Source organism: Panicum virgatum, chromosome 1N (genome assembly GCF_016808335.1).
Source record: "Panicum virgatum strain AP13 chromosome 1N, P.virgatum_v5, whole genome shotgun sequence".
In the NCBI taxonomy this organism is placed as follows: Eukaryota; Viridiplantae; Streptophyta; class Magnoliopsida; order Poales; family Poaceae; genus Panicum; species Panicum virgatum.
Window position 1 is genome coordinate 1,302,335 of NC_053145.1, and position 19,470 is coordinate 1,321,804.

The following is a 19,470-nucleotide window of genomic DNA, read 5'->3' on the forward strand; positions in this document are numbered from 1 at the left end:
GGTCACGCCAGCACACAGGTGCTGTGACTGTGAGCATGTGAATGGTAAAGGTAAAGGTCAAAATATGTGCTTATTTATTTTATGTGATTGGAATGGAGGGAGTATTTGATAGTATATCATTTGATAAAAGATATAGTTTGGGCAATTTTCTTTCTAAAAAAAAGTTTGGGCAATTTTCTCACTAGATCCAAATTATAGCCTCTGACAAATTAAAGCTTCCTGTCCCTGTTAAAAAGGTAATTATTGCTAGTCAAACCAAACCAAATCCGCAAATCTGCAAATGCAAAGTGACAGTTTAGCAGGTGCTCCTTCAACAGATGGAACCCCACTGCAATGATGACGGGCTCACGGATGACGTGGCACGCCGTGTCCACCCCCAAGTTTTACCTGCATCTACCCACAGGTTTATCTCTGCTCCCATGGGCCCCACCTGCCATCTCCATCTCCCTATCCCTCCCGTGTCTGTGTCTGTCCCCCTCCACTTCCTATAAACAGCCCGGCTCCAAAATTAAATGACCAGGGAAGGCCAGCGCCGCCGGGTCTTGGGGTCCTGAGGAGGAGACGAGGAGTCAAGCAGCGGCCTCACCCGGAGACGACGACCAAGATTTCCTCTTCCGGGGGAGCACCGCAGCCAACCAGTGAGTCCCCTTGCAATTCTACCTCCTCATGCTGTTTCCGCGTCAGAACCAACCAACATCCAGTTCTTTCCTGGAGCGGAGCAAATCCTCATGTCCCCAGCCACCAATGGCTGCCATTTCCGCTCATTCCTCTGGTTCCCAGCGGTGATTCAGATCAAAGTTGTGTTCTTTGGTTTGTTCCTGCAGTTCCTCCGTTCATCTTTCTTGCTCCCATTATTTTTTTTAATTTGAAAGGTGCTCCAGTAATACTAGTAACTCCTGACAACATTACCACCTGGCGTTTCTTTGGGGGTTTTGATTGTAGATGGAGCAATGATTTCGCTACAACGCTACACTTAGGTCCATCCTGTTGATCAGCACTTGATAAACAAGCACAAATCGCATGAGTGGCTGAAGAAGCTCGTGTCTAGTTCATTCGGTTGCTTGATAATTGAGGCTTTGCTGCACTTTTGCAGGAAGCACCCTTGACAGTTGCGTTGGAACATACTATTATGGAATGTACCTCGCGGCAACCGTGCCCAGCAATACCAAAATTGTTTGTTGACTTAAAAAAAAAACTAGTATGGGACGTGTGTTTGTTTCTTGTTGTCTTATTGTTCCACACAAGGAATAGAGTAGACACCTTGATTGCTTGGTTCTTATGCCTTGCACAGTGCCAAGGTATGAATGTCCAGCATTTGTTCTTTTCGTTCATAGCAAAAGGGTGTGCAAATTGGAACAGGTGGAGTGAGTGGGACAGCCACACGATTATCTATCACTATTAACTAATGGAACACACTGCATCTGGTTTCTGGGATAGGGGCATATGACCAAAGTTAGCCTGAATGATGCTCGCTGGAAGAATCTAAGGCCCACTTTAAGCTTCCTTTAGTCGAATGTTCACCAATGTTAGGATATCATTTTGTGGTTTCTCTTCTTTCTAGAAATAGGATAAATATATATCATGAATGGTGCCTCTCAGAACATTTTGTACCATACCATAATGAGTTTTGTCATTCATCATATATTACTGCAATCGTCAGTTTTTTTTTTGATAAAAGGGAGCTTTTATTGATATCAAAACGATCATCAGTATTTGTTCTGTCTAAGTTGCTTTCTTTGGATTCTCCAATCCATCTGTTCATTTTATTCCTATATTTGCTTCCATCATGTCTACATTTGTTGACATCCTTTCTTATAATTTTTCTCTCAATTTGTAATATCTATATATTGATTCTCTTGCACATTTCTATATGTTCATCCTAATAACAGTGTCTCTGTCTTTTCTCTTTTGACAGGATTCCCACTTTCCAAACCCATTGATAATTTACCAATATCTGCATAAGTTCATAGCAGCCTTTGAACAATTTGAGCCAAAATGAAGATAGTGTTTCTCATGTTGTTGCTTGTCTCCCTGTTCCTCTTCCCTAATGGGGTCCGCAAGGGCTTAGCTGCAAGGCCTTCAGTTGTGAGTGTTGGTTCCATTCTTCGGTTTAACTCCACCACTGGAGGTGTTTCAGCGGTTGCCATCCATGCGGCCTTGGAGGATATAAACTCTGATCCGACAGTTCTAAATGGAACAACATTACAAGTTGACATGAGGGATACAAATTGCGACGATGGTTTCCTCGGAATGGTTGAAGGTAGACCATGTTTAATACCACTACCATTTGTTTTGCACTCTTTAATAGCGTGTGCTTGCATTCTAGAGTTCTGGTCGTGGTCATGAGTATTCCTTTTTTCAGCTTTGCAGTTCATGGAGACTGATGTTATTGCAATCATTGGGCCACAATGCTCTACTATTGCTCATATCATTTCGTATGTCGCAAATGAGCTCCAAGTACCTTTGATGTCCTTTGCATCTGATGCAACTCTATCATCGATCCAGTTCCCCTTCTTTGTACGGACTATGCCCAGTGATCTCTACGAAATGGCAGCTGTGGCAGCAGTTGTTGATTACTACCAATGGAAGATAGTGACTGCCATATATATTGATGATGATTATGGTCGAAACGGCATTGCTGCTTTGGATGATGAACTTACTGCTAGGCGCTGCAAAATTTCCTACAAGGTTGGGTTTCCCTCCAATGCTAAAAGAAGTGACCTTCTAAATTTGTTGGTTACCGTTAGTAATATGGAGTCTCGTGTTATTATCCTCCATACTGGTGCGGAACCCGGACTCAAGCTTCTCTCACTTGCAAACGGACTGAACATGATGGGCAATGGCTATGTATGGATTGGAACTGATTGGCTTTCTTCTTATCTTGATGCTAATTCATCAGTTCCTGCTGAAACTATAAATGGCATGCAAGGTGTTCTGACTGTACGTCCACACATCCCTAAGTCAAAGATGAAGAGTAATTTGATGTCCAAGTGGAGCAGCTTAAGCAAGAAATACAACCACAGTGATCTTCGCCTAAGTGCTTATGGTTTTTATGTTTATGATAGTGTGTGGGCAGTAGCTCGGGCCCTGGACGCCTTCTTTGATGATGGTGGAAGAATTTCCTTTAAAAATGACTCAAGGTTGCGTGATGAAACTGGGGGAAGTCTTCACCTTGAAGCCATGAGTGTTTTTGACATGGGAAAAAAATTACTGGATAAGATTAGACAGGTGAACTTCACTGGGGCGTCTGGCCAAGTGCAATTTAATGCTCAGGGTGAACTCATTCATCCTGCGTATGACATCATAAGTATAATTGGAAATGGCGTGCGGACCATTGGTTTTTGGTCAAACTATACAAGATTGCTGTCGACTGTCCTTCCAGAAGACCTATATTTGAAGCCTCCTAATACTTCTGTTGCCAATCAACATCTCTATGATGTCATTTGGCCTGGAGAGACTGCACAGAAGCCTCGAGGTTGGGTCTTTCCTTCCAATGCCAAAGAGTTGATAATTGGCGTTCCCAACAGATTTAGCTTTAAAGAGTTTGTCACCCTAGATAACGCTACTGGGAAAATGACGGGCTATTGCATCGATGTCTTTACTCAAGCATTGTCTTTGCTTCCTTACCCAGTTACATTCAGGTTTCAAGCTTTTGGCACTGGTACTGAAAATCCTCATTATGATCAACTCGTACAGAAGGTTGCGGACAATGTAAGTATGAACATGCAACTTTTTTGGTGTTTTTTCCCCTGCAGCACATTTCATCATGTGATAATGATCAGAGTTAACTTATCCTGCAGGAGTTTGATGCAGCAATAGGGGACATTGTCATTACAATGAACAGAACTCAAACTCTTGATTTCACCCAGCCCTTTATTGAATCAGGCCTGGTTATTTTGGCTCCGGTCAAAAAGCATATAACGAATTCCTGGGCATTCTTGCAGCCATTTACATTGGGGATGTGGTGTGTTACAGGGTTGTCTTTTCTTGTTGTGGGTGCGGTTATTTGGGTTCTTGAGCATCGAATCAATGATGATTTCCGTGGCTCACCACGACAACAATTAATAACAATTGTTTGGTAAGGAGCTGAGTTGCACCTTTTTGCATTCACTATATGTACCTGTTCATTTCACTTACAAATATTAAGATTTCCACTGTTCCCATGCAACATATTACACATTTTTAGCAGCCTTAAACTGTGTTTTTTTCAACATTGCCGACTGGTTCCAATGGAACATCTAGCAATTAACAAGGAACTTAAATTTTGTAATTTTAGATTGGTCAAAGAAAAGATGTCTGCATTTGCATAATCAATTTCACGTGATATTATGATGTATTGTCTTCTATTTGTTAGTTTTGTCTGTCAAAGTACTTCTCGACATGTATTGTGCTTCTCTGATGGTTTGATTTTTTTCCCTATGAAATGAGTGCTTATAATCTGCTTTATTCTCTGCAGGTTCAGCTTTTCGACTCTATTTTTTGCACATAGTGAGTAAACTAGCCTTCCATGTTCTATCTTTAAGGGCAACGACCTTCTGTTCTGACATGTCACCTCCATCTTTATTTGTTACCAGGAGAAAACACTATGAGCACCTTAGGACGTGGTGTTCTGATCATATGGCTATTTGTTGTTTTGATCATTCAATCCAGCTATACCGCAAGTCTTACTTCCATCCTAACGGTGCAACAACTCGATACTTCTATAAGAGGACTTGATGACCTGAAAAATAGTGATTACCCTATTGGTTTCCAAGTTGGTTCTTTTGCAGAAGAATACATGGTCAAGGAACTCAACATCTCACGGTCAAGGTTAAAAGCTCTCGGTTCTCCTGAAGAGTATGCTGAAAACCTCAAGCTAGGCCCTAAGAAAGGAGGTGTTATGGCCATTGTCGATGAGCGCCCATATGTTGAGCTGTTTTTGTCAACTAACTGCAAGATTGCTGTAGCTGGCTCAGATTTTACCAGTAGAGGATGGGGCTTTGTAAGTACATTGAACTTTATGTTCTCTTGAAACATATTCTATTCTAGGAGTATAAACAGAAACAAATTTGATAATTCCTTACAAGATTATCTACAGTAACCTTGCATTAACTGCGAGAATTTGAACTACTGTGCACATAGCTGATGGCCACACTCTAAGATTATGGAGCCTTTCTTGCACTTGTCAGCAGCAGAAGTCAAATATCTGAAGTGTAGCACACTTTATTCCATTCATTCTAACCTAGCATCTTAAAAACTCACTCTTTCAGGCATTTCCAAGGGATTCCCCTCTGCAAATAGACCTGTCCACCGCAATCCTAACTTTGTCGGAGAATGGGGAACTGCAGCGGATCCACGACAAGTGGCTCAGGACAGGCGATTGCTCAGCTGACAATACCGAGTTTGTGGACTCGAACCAGCTCCGCCTTGAGAGCTTCATGGGCCTGTTCCTCATTTGTGGTGCAGCATGTGCCCTCGCACTGCTCATTTACTTCGGCATCATGCTACGCCAGTACCTGAGACATGAACCGCCTGATTCTATCTCCGCAGAGCCAGGGTCATCAAAATCAAAGCACAGCATCAAAAGATTCTTCTCATTCGTCGATAACAGGGAGCCACCAAAGCAAAATCGGTCTTTGCACCTTTCAGGGAGTTCGATGCCAACAACGCCAACTAGTAATGTTGACATAGAAAGGCCAGGGAGGCCAATCAGAAATGGAGGTGTCGTTAATATAGAGAGCTAGTGCCTGTGCATACTTTTGGACCTGAGATGCATCATCTTTGGGCCAATCTACACGTTCTTATATACTCCCTCCTTCCCCGTTTATAAGGCATGGTGGAACATGACACGGTCTTCTAAACAACACTTTGACCATTTATTTATCATATATTATATCACTTTTGATTATAAACTTATAATCATTGTAAAATATATTTGATTATGAATCCAATCATATGAAATTTGCATTATAAAAATAAAAATTTAATAGTCAAATTATTGGTCAAAGATGACAAGGTTTGAATCTTGATATACGTGTATGCCTTATAAACAGGGAAGGAGGGAGTAGCATATTAGAGCCAAAGGCTGCGTAGCGAATTGTATCTGTTGATTTTAGCACCCTAGCGATGAAAAATCATCTGAGTTTGGCAACAGCAAAATTGTATAGAGACAACCCTTGTTGATGATAGTTGATGAATGGAATATATGCTTGTTTTCAATTCTTTGTTCTTCCAGATTTTTCTTGTCGTGCTTTGTAACGAATCTTCTGGCCACACTTGAATTGATTTTGCAAGGAAAGTCCATCACTGTTTATGATTCAAATCAAAACAGATTGCAAATGTTTGAAGTTCAGAAAAAATGTCAGCATACAATTCAAGTTTTCACTCAGAAATGGACAGTGACAAGTGGACACTGAAATCTTGAAGCTACATAATAGCAGGACCTAGAAAATGAAGAAATAAAAATACAAAAATTAATGGAATATGAAAAGGAAACTAATATAAATGATGGGAATGTTGGTTTCAAAATAAACAAACAAGTGGGGAATGGGATATTCCTCATACCCATCCACTAGGAGCTGCCTGGTGTATGGATATGATGAGATGAAGTGGCAGTTGTTGGCGCGCCATTTCGGCCCCTCGCGTCACCCTTCCCCTCTTCGCACTCCCCCATGGCTTCCTCTGGCCTGCCTTCTAGAACCTTCCACCGCCACCGGCTCCCCTCGTCTGCTCCTTCTCATCCTTCGAGGGAGGCTTGCGTCCCGTGCTGCCTCACCGGCGCCGTCTCCCGGCGGCGGGCTGCCTTGCAGCTCCTCTCCGCCGGTTTCTTGACCGCCGTCTCGCCGCCGCCGCCTTCGCTCGCCGCGAGGAGGGGACGCATTGTAGTGCCGCCGGAGGACTATGTCACTGCACGTACGTCGGTGTGCCTGCTTCCTTGCGCTGTTGGTTTAATTTCTTGTCTCTGCATCTGTTCTGCATATGTTGGCAAAGCTACAGTCTTGCTGAACCTTGCTAAATTGACTAATTGAACTCCACTTTGTGTTCTCCGAGCAATCTGATCTCATAGATTTTGGTAGCAGCTGATGGACTGAAGTACTATGATCTTGTTGAAGGGAAGGGTCCAACTGCTGAAAAAGGCTCAACTGTGCAGGTAAAACTTGTCACTTCTGCTGTTCTGGACACTTGCAGCTACATCCTTCTTAACTGAAACTAATGGATATCGTCTCAACTCTGAAGGTTCATTTCGACTGCATTTACCGTGGCATCACCGCAGTGTCAAGCCGTGAGTCCAAGCTCCTAGCAGGGAACCGAAGCATCGCGCAGGTGATCCGGCAAACTGCTCCTGATCTTTGTGTGCTCGCAATGGTACTGCTCTAGGGCAACTAAGAATTAAGATGTTATGTGTGTCTTCTTCTAGTAGCCTTATGAGTTCATTGTTGGGTCACTGCCTGGGAAAGAACGAAAGCGGGACTTTGCAGACAATGCCAATGGGCTATACTCAGCGCAAGCAGCACCAAAGCCTCCAGCAGCCATGTACACGATAACTGAGGGGATGAAAGTAGGGGGAAAGGTATGCAGGAGGACAAGTAGCACAAGTGAAGTTCAAGAATTCAGTCTTTCACCTCTACTATTTGTACTGACTCTACCCCTGTTATGCCTAAATGTTGTTGGTCATGCAGAGGAGAGTAATTGTCCCTCCAGAGCTCGGATATGGGAAAAAGGGGATGAGTGAGATACCGGTAAAGTTTTTTCATTTATCAGAATCCTAGCTTGATTAGCACATTCATATACGGAAGTGACCTGTTTGATTCCATGCTTTGTTACAGCCTGATGCTCCTTTTGAACTGGATATAGAGCTATTGGAAGCGGCCTCTCCTGCAGAAAAATGACTATTTTTGTTTGCAGTCTATGGGGAGAATTAATGTACTTATGAACCATGCGAATTTCAGAGAAATGGATTAAATAATTTACTGACATTCAAGTCCATGTTGATCAGAATGCAACTGTACCAACCTAGTTGCTGGGACAAGTTTTTTTTTTGTACCAGACCCCCCCCTCCCCCCCCCAAAAAAAAAAAGAATTGGACAAGAAGCAGAACTAAAGTATGTAAAACATTTCCCTCAAAAAAGTATGTAAAATACATGTGATTGTTTATATTGATTATATTGAAGCAAAGTTGGGTAATGAATATTCTCTGCGGTGTCATGGAGCCTGTTCAAATCTACAGGAAAAGGCGAACGGCAATGTGCCACTTGGTGAATGAAGCTTGTTTGCTGGTGCTCATTTAAAGGTCCTCAGGGCCATTGATATCCTGAAATAAAAGAATAAATACCGTATTGTTAAAAACATCAGCTGTGCTATCAGCTATTTTTCGTCAAGATATGATAATGTTACATTTTAAGTTTTTTCCCCTTTATTTTCTATTTAGAAGTGAAATGCTAAAATATCATCTGGGAATTCTAACTAGCATAAGCATGTAACAGTTCTAGTATTGCTGTCTTCCCCCCTTTAAAATTATATTGAAGATAATATTTTTTTTGAATCTGTTCTTGAAGGTAATATAAATGCTGGTAAACATTAAACAGAGCAAAACTAAGGTATCTGTTTGCTTTAAAACTGCAAAATTCTGGAGACATCAACAAGAGTGCCTCTTGAGAAAATATACCTTGTTCTCAATCATTGCTCCATCTGGGATTTCTAGCTTGACACCAGATTTTGCGGTGATGGTCACTTTCCCCTAAAAATTATACAACAGTGTCATTACTCCAAAGCTAAACTGTAAGGTATGCATCATCATAAATGAGTCATAGCAAGAACATGGGAAGGGGGTGCTGCGAATTGTCCACGTGAATTTTATCCACAAGTATAAAATGTAGCATGATAAATATAGGCTTTGAATAAGTACGTGACACTAGTGCGAATGAAGGAAGATGTTCTGTAACTTATTAGGAGATGTACCTTCAGCACAATGCCAGAGCCAAACCAAACATCACCAGAAACTTTTAAGCTCTCAAGCTCAACAATGCTAGGAATTGACTTGAAGCGACCAAGGAAACACCCAACCTGCCATTATGTGAAGAAAGAAAACCATCTTATTTGTATTTGGACCTTACAACTTAATGTTAGAACCGCTTTTTGTGAGGATTGAGCTTGACCTTCTTGAACTCAGGACCCAGCTCAATTGAGGGATTTGATGGATTTGTTCTCGCTGAATTGCGTGTGACAAAGCCATCAACCAAGGTGTATAGATCAGACTACAAGGCCAAAAAATATTTTCAATTAGACAGTCAGGGACAGCATTAGCTGCATTATTTTATTCAGCATATTATACAAACCTGCACTAGCTGCAAATCTGATGTTGCCTTGACCGGCAGGAACCGGGACCTTGGAACGTTGATACCGATGGCGTGGTCAAAAAACTGGTCCAATAAAATGTTGTTTGTTATCAGTAGTTGTAAGATAAAAATGTGGCAATGCATATATGGTATTTTGGCAGTACCCTGATTGCTGCACCAGCTGCTGTTTCCAGCTGAAGAACTTTCACTCCATCCACCTCCTGAAATTACATTTTGTCCCTTGTGATTATATTTAGTATTCTTCACAAATAATATTGGACACCGGTTACAAAGTTCATGAAGTGACCCTGATAACATGAATTTTTACCTTTGGATTCGGGATGATCTCCATCTTGAGCGCTTCAGCTTCAACAAGGCGTTTGATAGCCTTCAAATTCACCCATCTGCCAAAATCAATAATAATATTATGACATTTTCTTTCAAAAATTAATACTAGAACTATGGTCACTTACAGATTGTTCGTGTTGAATATCTTGAATTTCTCAATTGATTTGAATTCATTCACCTATGTTCAGAAGTTTTTGGAAATAATATCAGAAAAAGAACTACAATTACTTCATTGATGTGGCAGTTAATTATTTCGAATGTGCTGTGCTATCTTATAACTTACATGCGCATCAGGAACTTGTGCAATCTCCAGAAGCTGCAAACAGAAAGAATATAATTTTATTAAAGAAGTAATCAAATGTCAATGAAAAACTTGAAAAATGCATAAAGTCTGAGAACATCTATTTACGCATAAAGAATTTGCAATCTAGAACATCATATGAGGACGAAATTGTTGATCTGGTAGCACAAGACAAGCTTACCTGAACCCTGCCTTCGTATGAGATCAATGTGCCACCTTTTACATCAGCCAAAGTTTTCGGAGTGACCTGAAATGAGGTTGTAGAACTTCCTTATCAGCCAACTCCAAGTAATTAATCTTCATCAGATATCAGGAAATTACATACCTCCATGCAGTATTCATTCTGCTTGTGGATCAAATGGTTCAATATCTCTATTAACAGTTAAGTATATTGCAAAGTGGCTCTTTGTTAACCAGAAAACTTGTAGAGTTAATAATGATGCTAATTTACACAAGGATACTCATGTCAACAATAGCACCCAAGTTATCTGAGTTTGCAATGAACACATACTCTTTTCCCTGCAACAGGGTAAACAAAAAAAAAAGAATGTTAATGTGAAAACTTTGGATGAACAATGTGAGCTGAGGATACATCTCAGATTAACGCAGACCTGTGAGAGTAGTAAATCTAGCTTTCCACTGTTCATTAGTGATGGGAAGATATCACCATGGCCAGGAGGGTACCTAAATTTTTTTTATATAAAGCAAATGTGTTCAATATTGGTACTTGACTACTTGTGTTCATGCCATGAATGTCCTGATTCAACTATATACGGTGATGTCTTACCAGCCATCCTTGTCGGTCTTCCCCTTGGAAGGCCATGGCAAAAACTCGTCAGCTACCACACGAGGGTATTGGCTCTGTAATGATAAGAATTGTTTTATCGTCAGCTTAGCATAGTTTTGGAGTTGGTATTCTAGGATAGCAATAAGTTTCCACCAACAAAGCCTAGGGTACCTGGTTGAATGTGTGGATCTCAATGCTTGAATTTGCATATTTTTCAACAATCTGTAGGACAAGCATAATTGTTAGCTTTTGGCCTCCAATGTGAAGAGGAAGAACTTGTGACGAAAGTTTACCTTCAAGGTGTCCTCATGGGTGTTGAAGGAGTTCATCAGAAGCAGTGGCACATTGCTTCCGTACTTCTTGTTGAGTGACTGAAAAAAATGACATCACTGAGTGTCAACCATGCAAGATCACCTGGGGATGTCTGTCGGAACGCTGCATGGATCATGATGTTTTAACCCACCTCGATCTGGATAACAATCAGGTCAAGGAAAGTAAATCCGTTGCGCACTTCGATAACCGACCTGCAATGTTAATTTCAGACAACATGTTGGAGAGATGTCATAAAAGAATGAAAGCTGCTGAACCAGACATGTTAAGATGCCACTTCTCCAATCAGCAATTCAGAGAAATAAAAATTCTTTTACAATGTTGTGTTCCTGAAATGAATGGACAGGTCTGCCATGCAACTTACTTGGGCCCGGTGCATCCCATGGTCGTTCCCAGGCCGCCGTTGAGCTTCAGCACGGCCAGCTTGTCGAGCAGCTTCTTGGTCGCCTCAATGTCTGCATTTCCATGGATCATGACTAGGCTAAAGAAGGACAAGGATTCGGGAAGCAACAGGTGATGAGGCACCTTCAGGCGGGGACTCCAGCGTGTCGTACGGCACCACCACCTCGTCGGTGGGCGTGTGGATCTTGGCCCACTCGATGAGCTCCTCGTCGCCGCTTTAGTTCAATTTGCAGGCACGATCAAGCGCAGACGCGGTCAGATCGATGCCGAAACTGGCCGCCATTTCTAACTCGAGCTATTCTTGATCATGGCGATGAGCTGATGCATGCGAGCATGGTGTTGATTCACTGTTACTTACCTGAGGTAGCGGGCGACGAGGCTGAGGAAGCCGGACTTCTCATTCTCGCTGCAGACCAAGAAACCAAGCAGTAGCAGTGAATCTCATTAGGAAGAGCCGAAAAGGCAGCAATGGCAAGGAAGAAAGGATCAAAATCTCATCAGCCATGACCATGACTGATCTGCTGAGAGTGAGAGCATACGGGAGGAGATCACCTGATCTGCGCGAGGCCGGCGACGGCTTCCTTGAGCTTGGCAAGCTTCTCGTCCGCCATTGCAAGATGCGCCTGACCGGAGAGATGGATCTGGGAGGGAGAGAATAGGAGCTAGGGAGACGCGGAGATCGGCAGGAGGAGGAAGTGCTGGTTATTATAAGCCAGAGCGATAGATGGCGGGAGGATGAAGATGAACCAACCAAAAAGAGCGGCAGACCGCGTCGCTGCGCCGCCGTTACCCGCGGGGGAAGCACTAATTTTTCTCTCATTTTGTTAAAATTCCATTTTTGTTCCTCGAAGTGTCCTTTCCTACCCCCTAAGAAAAGACACTGAGCTGGAATTTATCTTGGTTTATGTATTTTTTACAGCTCCTTCCTTATTTAATCGAGTATTCATCCATCTTTGACAACATTACGCATACCAAACAATTCCTTTTTCAGTTGTACAAAGAGGACGTCCTGAGTACTGCATATTACTTTACTGTTCCTCGCAAAAATTCTAAACCAAAAAAAAAACACTCCAGGCCAATTTGTCGGCTGAAAAATGAACACTCCATCCAATTCCGTCCTTGCATCATCGTGCATCAACACTAAAATGGTTACGATTTCTGCGTCTGTACAAAGAATAACCGTGTAACGCCTGACCAATGCAAAGAACAAAAGCCAACGATTTCTGGAGCAGACCCCTACGTGCAATATCTGACATTTTTTCATCTACTCTTTTTGAGCTATTGTTTTCTGGTTGCGACATATACACAAATATGGAGGTAGTATTCAGGGTTCTTCAAGTTGTTAGCGACCCAGAGGAACGGGATGTCCATGTCCAGCTCGATGCCCTGTACCCTTACTAGCTTCACTTTAGCTTTCTTGGTGATATCCGCCTCCCGCAGACTTGCTGAAGCTGGTTCCGCCTCCTGAGAACTTCTTGAAGGGTTCATGATATCTGAATCACCAGCAGCTGACTCCAGTTCCTCTGCAGTTTGGGTGTCTGAGCTGAAGAACTCAGGAAGCAATGTTTGTAAAGCATGCTCCATGGTAATGTAGCTTCTGCCTGCACATCGAGTGAATGAACTACATGTTAAGGAAAACAACTACTCTAGCTGTAAAATAGAACACTGGAATGTAGCATGCAGTTCAATGTAGTGCTGCATACCTTCAACCTTCCGAATCTCGAATGGTCGATTTATGTAGGACACACTTTCCCAGTCACGAGCAGGCATTGCATCTTCTATGTCCTCAAGGTCTTCTTGAACACCACGCACATATAATCGAACAGGGACCCTGCCTAACCATAGATAAATTGATCAGAGCCAGCAGGGTATACGGGCATATCTTAACATGGCAGCTCTTAATTGCTATGTAATTTGACATGTAAGTTAAAGCTATGAAAGTTTCGTAAGCATGGATTGCCGCATCAATTCCTGGTTGGTATGGGAATTTTCAATTACAAATTCCAGTATGAAGTCCAGAGCAAAAGAGCATACATGGTTTGCCAATTCCAGGGGATTCCGGCTCATCAGAACTTTGTTGACGTTGACGCTCCATGGAGGCTGTTCGTACTAAGCCATCCTCCTCAAATGGTCCAAGCTTAAGCCTGATGGAGATATTCTTATACCCATCCAAGTTACCTAATTACAAATAACACAATAGCAGTGGAAATGCGGCACTGAGATACATCTGACAAGTCGAATGTTGTTGTTTCTGCCTGGAGAGTACCTTTCATTACAGATTCCCACAGAGCAACTTGATCAGCCTGGGACATGTTCATAACACTCTTACTGTTCCCAGTAATGATGAAGGTGGCCTGCAAAAGCAAAGGAAGAGAATTTAATCGATTGCTTTGTGATGGGAAGAAAGTGACAATAATTTTGGTTCCCAAAACAAACCTCTTTCAGTGCATTCATGTAGCTCCACTTCACACTATCTTCACCCTCACATGGTGACAAAATTTCTGATGGGTATCCCCTAAAATGGACCTGCATTTTGATACATAAGTTTAGTGGATACAAGAGCAAGAGGAAAGGCCACACAGGAGAAGAAACAGCAAACTAATGCAAGATAGTTTTCGTGACTTCAGATTCCAACAGAAAATTGTCACATATATATAAAAAATCTTAAGTCTGAATTAATCATATCACCCCAGTTAATGTTAAACGTCATAAGCACCTGATCCAATGCTGCTCCCTTTAGTAAGATTATAGTATACTAACTTACCAAGTGAGCACCGAGCACCCTTTGAAACATTGATGCGTGCATGAATGCTATAAAACACTTGATACAAAGTGTTGCAGTAAAAGCAAGTTTTCATTATTTTGCATTGATCTAATTAGCAAAACTGACTTATGATAATATTGTCCAAAATTAAGACAAAACAGATGAAACTTTAAAAGGCGTAGAGTTGGTACAAAATGTATGGTAATAATTCAAGCTAACAAGAAAAAAAAAACATAAATCTAAATGGTTTATAAGATCCATCCTTGCAATAATATATCAACAAACCATAAATGATGGAACATTCAGGTAAATAGAAGTAAAATCAAAGACAAAAGTAGAAGTGAAAAACCTAGCCTTACTATTAGATTCCATGGCCTTTCTGGATCTGCGCATAGAAGGTCGAAAAGAACTCCAATTGGTACATACCTAAGAGTGCAAAAAAAAAAGGCAGTCAACAATAGCATGTGCTTTCAACTTTAATTAGTTATCTTATGTGCAAATTACCATCACAAATATATCGAGAAGGTAGCATATGTTACCATTTTAATGGCAGCCCTTTATATTCAAACCAAACAGTGTCAACACCAGGTGGGAGAGCATTGCTGAAATGAGCCTTGATGACAGGTATTAAAAGCGGCAAATACCCGATTCTTGGCCCCAATGTCTGTTCAATCAAAAAGAAGTTCCATAAATGAAGCTGATAAGGTAACGAAGCACTAAAAAGGTAAGCAAAAACTCTGCATATACTACTTAGCATGAGGAACAACTACGTAAACAGGAAATATGAGTCTTTGCATATAAACAAAAAGTGAATAGTACCTTGCATTTTGTTGCATTTGAGGGTAGGAAGGGGTAAATTATGGTGATCATGTTAAAATAGATATTAATGCCAGGCGCAATGAATTCTCATGTTTTAACAGCAATGCAGTAAACCTTGTATACTACGCTTATCCCTGGCCACTGTGTAAAGCTTCGCAGAGAGGGGTAGCACTAAATTCAAGTCCTTACACAAGTGGAATGAGTTTTAGTTGCGAGCCATGACGACCCACAGTCATTTAACCGAGCATATTACCCTATCCAACCCTGTTAAGCAAAGGCAGATGTGAAGTTTTGTTTGGCTTGCATTCTGCAGTTCTGGGTCAGAAGGTGAAGACTTTAACAGGGCTAAAGGCCACTGGAATCTTGTACTGGGTCGATACATTGGAAAATCCTACAGCAGTATCTGAATTATATATAATCTCACACCTACTCTACAACCCATACAGTACTGCCCTAGGAATTCAGCAGTTGTGATCTTCACAGCCAAGCCAAGCATTCGAGAATCGAGTACGGCGACCAATAGTTCCTAGAAACAAAGCGCCTCAACTTGGACGACGGCGCCAGTTCGGTTGAAGTTCTTAGGACCAACACCGGAAACCGAAGCGACTAGAGGACAGCAGCAGCAGCACCCGGTACCTTCGGAGGGCGGCGAGCGAGGGAGGGGGGTATGGCATACCAGGAAGGGCGGCGGCGGTGGGAGCGCGGTGACGTCGGCGTCGTGGAGGTGGACCTGTAGCGGCACGGCGCCGCCCCAGACCAGCCGCGCCGCCTCCTCCGACCACGCCGCGGCCTCCTCGTGCGCGGAAGCCATTGCCGCCGCCGGCGGGCAGATCTCGCTGGGCGGGGCTGTCCCCCGTGCTCGCCGGCCTAATCCGCTTCGCGTCGCCGCTGTGGCGTGTCGCGCACGGGAGGGAGACGGCGGAGGAGATGTGGAAGCAAGCTGCTCCACCTCCGGGGCCGAGCACGCACAGGGCACAGGGTTGAGTTGGGTTGGAGTTGGGTTCGTTCGGTGGGGAAGGGCGAGGGGTAGGTGTCCTTTTCCGGAACGGAACACGACGCCACCACGCCAACGATTCTGTTTCTCATGAAATTCATCCAAAAATTTATTTTTACGATTCAAATCTCCTTGTACAAGATTTCCATAGAGGAAAAAAACAACAACAGAGTTATCAGGTCTAATCTTTCAGTCGAGGCAGCCAGTCCAAAGATGCAAGACAATAGGTAGGTTGCTGCTATTTTCCCTTCAACTTAGATTAGTGGAAAACTGGAAATAGCAGCAAAATTTGAAGTTTTTAGTTGAAATGCAGTCCTGTGTACTGTGTTGTGCAAGCCGAGTTTTAGCAACTTTTCCCTTTCCTCTTTATTTCTTTCTTTTTGACCTGAAAAGGCTAAAACCCAACTTGTTTCGATTCTTTTAACTATAGTTGTGTGAAGTCAAAAAAAAAAAACGATCGGTGTGTGATGGCTACTCCTACTGCCTGCTTGATTAAGCATTTTTTTTAGAGAGAGAAGCATTATTATTTCATATTGAAACAGATAGAGCTTCCTTCCTTTCCTCCATCTAGAAAACTGTCAGCAAGTTGATCAGCCTTTCCCGAAGTAATGCAAGATTTGTGCGGCCAAGATGTCGACCCAGGTGTCCGGCACGCCGGGCACACACCAGTGCATGCAGTCCTGCCCGTACACGGCCACCGCGTCCTTCTTCCCCAGCCAGGTCGCCGGATGGGCGTCGGCTCTGAACTCGCTCATGTACGTCAGGTTCACCAGCCGGAACTCCGATCCGGCCAGGGCTTCCTGGATCGCCAGATTCACCGTCCTCGCGTCCTTGTTCACTCCCCCGAACCGCGGATCGAACCAGGACTCCAGCTGCGCCAGGAATTCATTCATACAGACAAAGGAAGCAGCACACCAATTCATCAGAGCTCTGAAGATGCATGACCCGTCTGAATCGAAACGGCTTGGCATTCAGGATGCATGAATGGTGGGGTACCTCGTCTTCTTCGAGGAGCCTGTCGGTGACGCAGCTGCCGTTGCGATCCCACTCGCCTCCGTGGAAGTGCCTGGGCGACTGCGTGCGCCACAGCTTCAGGGTTTTGCTTGGCATCTCCCTGTCGATGTAAGAGGCCATGCTCTTGATCACTACCTTGAGGCCGTCGGGTATGCTGAGCGGAGGCTCGATCGGCTCTCCTCCTCTGTAGAAAACGAGGGGTGTCTCCTTGGGGAATTTGTATGTTCCCCACCTGATCAAAGCATTAGGGTAAGGATGAATGTAAATCCCATTGCCTCGAACAGAAACAGCCCGACTGATGAGAAATGGACTTTGCACTTCACCAGCAGTACTAGACAGCAAGAAAAAGTTCAAGTTTTTTTTTTTTGGAAACTCACCAGTGTCCAGTGTTGATAATTAGCACGTCATAGAAATTGGTGACATTTATCCACTCATCAGCAGGAATGTCGACGTCCACTCTGTAGATTCCTTTTATTCCATCCTTCTGAACTTCTTCAGGATTCTCCACGGGCTGCCACCTTTCAACCATTAGTTGTTATCACCATGTAAGCTTCATGATTTATTTAAGTATAGAAAAAGTAGTACAATATTTTGCTCCAAAGATAAACACAGTTTTATGAATCACTACTGCTGCAGCCTGCAGTATTCATGGGCAACAGTGTTCACTTTTGCTCCAAAAAGATACAGTTCATCCCTCAAATATCACTATCGACTATCCTTTCAATGAAGACAAATAAACCAATTGCTGCAATGTTGATATTTTCAAATTCTTAATCTGCAACAATGGCAATGCAATGCAAGTATTCATATCTTCAGATTATATACTAATCTCATAAAAAGGTGTCTTTTGCTGAAACCTGAACCATAGCCAAGAACAAACTACGAAAGTGACAGCATTGAGCCAGCAGAGGAGCAGAGAGCTCTCACTCACGTGTACTTGGCGAGTAGCACGGCGCGGTGGAACGCGACGGTGACGTCCTCCCTGGGGAAGTAGCCGCCGCGCCACGCGCCCCGCCGCTTCCACTTGCGCGCGCCGGGGTCGGCGGAGCGGAGCGCGCACAGCAGCGCGACGGCGAGGTTCTCGGATAGCGAGTCCCCCACGAGCCCCACGCGGCGCCCCCTGGCCGCGGCGAGGAAGCCCGCGGCGTCGATCCTCGGGACGACGGCGCCGCCGCAGCGCGTGGGCGCCCAGGACAGCGCCGCGAGCGGCGGCCGGCCGTTGCGGAGGCAGTTGTAGGAGTTGCGGTGGAACGGGCAGGACGCGGAGTAGAGCGGCGGCGGCGCGGGGCGCGGGGTGGGCACCCAGCGGCCGGCGGTGGCGTCGGAGAGCGCGGCGCCGCAGGGGAGCGGCGGCTGCGGCGGGGTCACGCGCCGGGAGAGGAGGATGAGGATGGCGGCGGTCACGGGGAGGAGGAGGAGAAAAGGGAGGCGGAGGCGGAGGCGCCGCATTGCGCTCGCCTCCGGCGACGACCCCGTGGCAGAAAGGGGCGCCGCCGCCCTCTTCCTTCTCATGCTCTTGCCGTCAATGCTACAGAATGCAGTAGTATGATCTACTCAAAAAAGAAAGAGATGCCAAGGATTCTGTATTTCTGTTCTTATGGTAGGATATTAATGAGAATTAATGCACACTAATTAATGTTTTTGTTCTTAATGCACAATAAATTAATGCAAGAGATATCGAATTTTCATTTTAAATAAAAAAAGGTCCTTTTGGATTTGATTCTAAAGTCTAAACTGATACAAGAGCTAGATGATCAAAATTGGACTTGTCTTGCATGAAAACTGGCTGCAGTTACACAAAGTTGCTTGGTTCTTTAATTTGTGACATCACACACCTTCATAAAACTTCTACTAGAACGAACTGTGCTTATATGAAAGTGATAAGCACTAGAACCGCGTGAGCAGATGAAGAGCAGCTAGCAACCCCTAAACAGAGTTAAAGAACACGGAGAAATTTGCCCTGCTGTATCCATCCGTTGAGCAGACAGTGATTTTTTTCTTCTCTCGATGATACGCCATTAGAACGCGCTTAGAGTTAATGCAGTGTCGTCAGAATCTCCGCGTTCACATTATAGCAGACAGTGAAATTTGTTTTTTAATTAGTGTCATAAAAACCCTCCCGATAAATGGTCAAACAGTCGATTTGACATCCAAAAAAATTTCATTTTGGGAACTAAACGGCCCCTCAGACAGCAACCAGGCACCATGTAGCAACCACTCGTCCTATCAACCAAACGGCACGTTGCCATCATGCCAAAATCAGTCTCGGTTAAGCTTTGAAAGCGTGGCTAATACTGCACAGAAAAGTGGCAGTGCCGTCAATCATCATTGACACATCAAAACTTTCAAGTGTTTACATACATGCAAACCCTTGTATATCGAGCAGTATTTACAGAA

The 19,470-nt window shown here is 43.6% G+C and overlaps 5 protein-coding genes across 7 annotated transcripts; 2 read left to right on the plus strand and 3 right to left on the minus strand.

The window, feature by feature from the left end:
• Positions 1-503: 503 nt before the first annotated feature.
• LOC120654438 (glutamate receptor 3.1-like) lies at positions 504-6,201 on the plus strand. 2 transcript variants are annotated; one of them, XM_039931971.1, is made up of 8 exons: positions 504-638; positions 1,916-2,260; positions 2,363-3,711; positions 3,801-4,078; positions 4,457-4,488; positions 4,575-4,981; positions 5,250-5,785; positions 6,045-6,201. In XM_039931971.1, exons 2-7 carry the CDS (start codon positions 1,996-1,998, stop codon positions 5,721-5,723), a joined length of 2,805 nt encoding a protein of 934 aa, XP_039787905.1. In that variant the 5' UTR covers positions 504-638; positions 1,916-1,995; the 3' UTR covers positions 5,724-5,785; positions 6,045-6,201. The 2 variants fall into 2 exon arrangements, with proteins under 2 accessions (XP_039787905.1, XP_039787906.1); XM_039931972.1 differs by lacking the exon at positions 504-638 and having other exon boundaries at positions 2,089-2,260; positions 2,371-3,711.
• Positions 6,202-6,574: 373 nt separating this feature from the next.
• Positions 6,575-8,040, plus strand: LOC120654440 (peptidyl-prolyl cis-trans isomerase FKBP18, chloroplastic-like). Its single transcript, XM_039931975.1, has 6 exons — positions 6,575-6,891; positions 7,059-7,129; positions 7,216-7,302; positions 7,400-7,549; positions 7,659-7,718; positions 7,806-8,040. Exons 1-6 carry the CDS (start codon positions 6,651-6,653, stop codon positions 7,866-7,868), a joined length of 672 nt encoding a protein of 223 aa, XP_039787909.1. The 5' UTR covers positions 6,575-6,650; the 3' UTR covers positions 7,869-8,040.
• A 37-nt stretch (positions 8,041-8,077) lies between these two features.
• On the minus strand, positions 8,078-12,218 carry LOC120654439 (UTP--glucose-1-phosphate uridylyltransferase-like). Its single transcript, XM_039931974.1, has 21 exons — positions 12,035-12,218; positions 11,841-11,888; positions 11,606-11,697; positions 11,445-11,535; positions 11,214-11,274; positions 11,044-11,121; positions 10,922-10,972; positions 10,751-10,824; positions 10,575-10,647; positions 10,425-10,482; positions 10,289-10,335; positions 10,145-10,210; positions 9,946-9,978; positions 9,788-9,840; positions 9,643-9,718; positions 9,479-9,535; positions 9,315-9,398; positions 9,135-9,233; positions 8,938-9,042; positions 8,645-8,716; positions 8,078-8,290 (listed from the first exon to the last, which is right to left on the minus strand). Exons 1-21 carry the CDS (start codon positions 12,091-12,093, stop codon positions 8,264-8,266), a joined length of 1,404 nt encoding a protein of 467 aa, XP_039787908.1. The 5' UTR covers positions 12,094-12,218; the 3' UTR covers positions 8,078-8,263.
• Positions 12,219-12,570: 352 nt separating this feature from the next.
• LOC120654442 (autophagy protein 5-like) lies at positions 12,571-16,084 on the minus strand. Of its 2 annotated transcripts, none has more exons than XM_039931977.1 (8): positions 15,742-16,084; positions 14,786-14,910; positions 14,606-14,672; positions 13,919-14,008; positions 13,749-13,836; positions 13,517-13,660; positions 13,186-13,317; positions 12,571-13,103 (listed from the first exon to the last, which is right to left on the minus strand). In XM_039931977.1, the coding sequence occupies exons 1-8, from the start codon at positions 15,874-15,876 to the stop codon at positions 12,967-12,969; spliced, it is 918 nt and encodes a 305-aa protein (XP_039787911.1). In that variant the 5' UTR covers positions 15,877-16,084; the 3' UTR covers positions 12,571-12,966. The 2 variants fall into 2 exon arrangements, with proteins under 2 accessions (XP_039787911.1, XP_039787912.1); XM_039931978.1 differs by having other exon boundaries at positions 12,578-13,083; positions 15,742-16,077.
• Positions 16,085-16,287: 203 nt separating this feature from the next.
• LOC120654441 (protein trichome birefringence-like 12) lies at positions 16,288-18,787 on the minus strand. The gene is made up of 4 exons (XM_039931976.1): positions 18,005-18,787; positions 17,451-17,591; positions 17,056-17,305; positions 16,288-16,931 (listed from the first exon to the last, which is right to left on the minus strand). The coding sequence occupies exons 1-4, from the start codon at positions 18,583-18,585 to the stop codon at positions 16,650-16,652; spliced, it is 1,254 nt and encodes a 417-aa protein (XP_039787910.1). The 5' UTR covers positions 18,586-18,787; the 3' UTR covers positions 16,288-16,649.
• Positions 18,788-19,470: the final 683 nt, after the last annotated feature.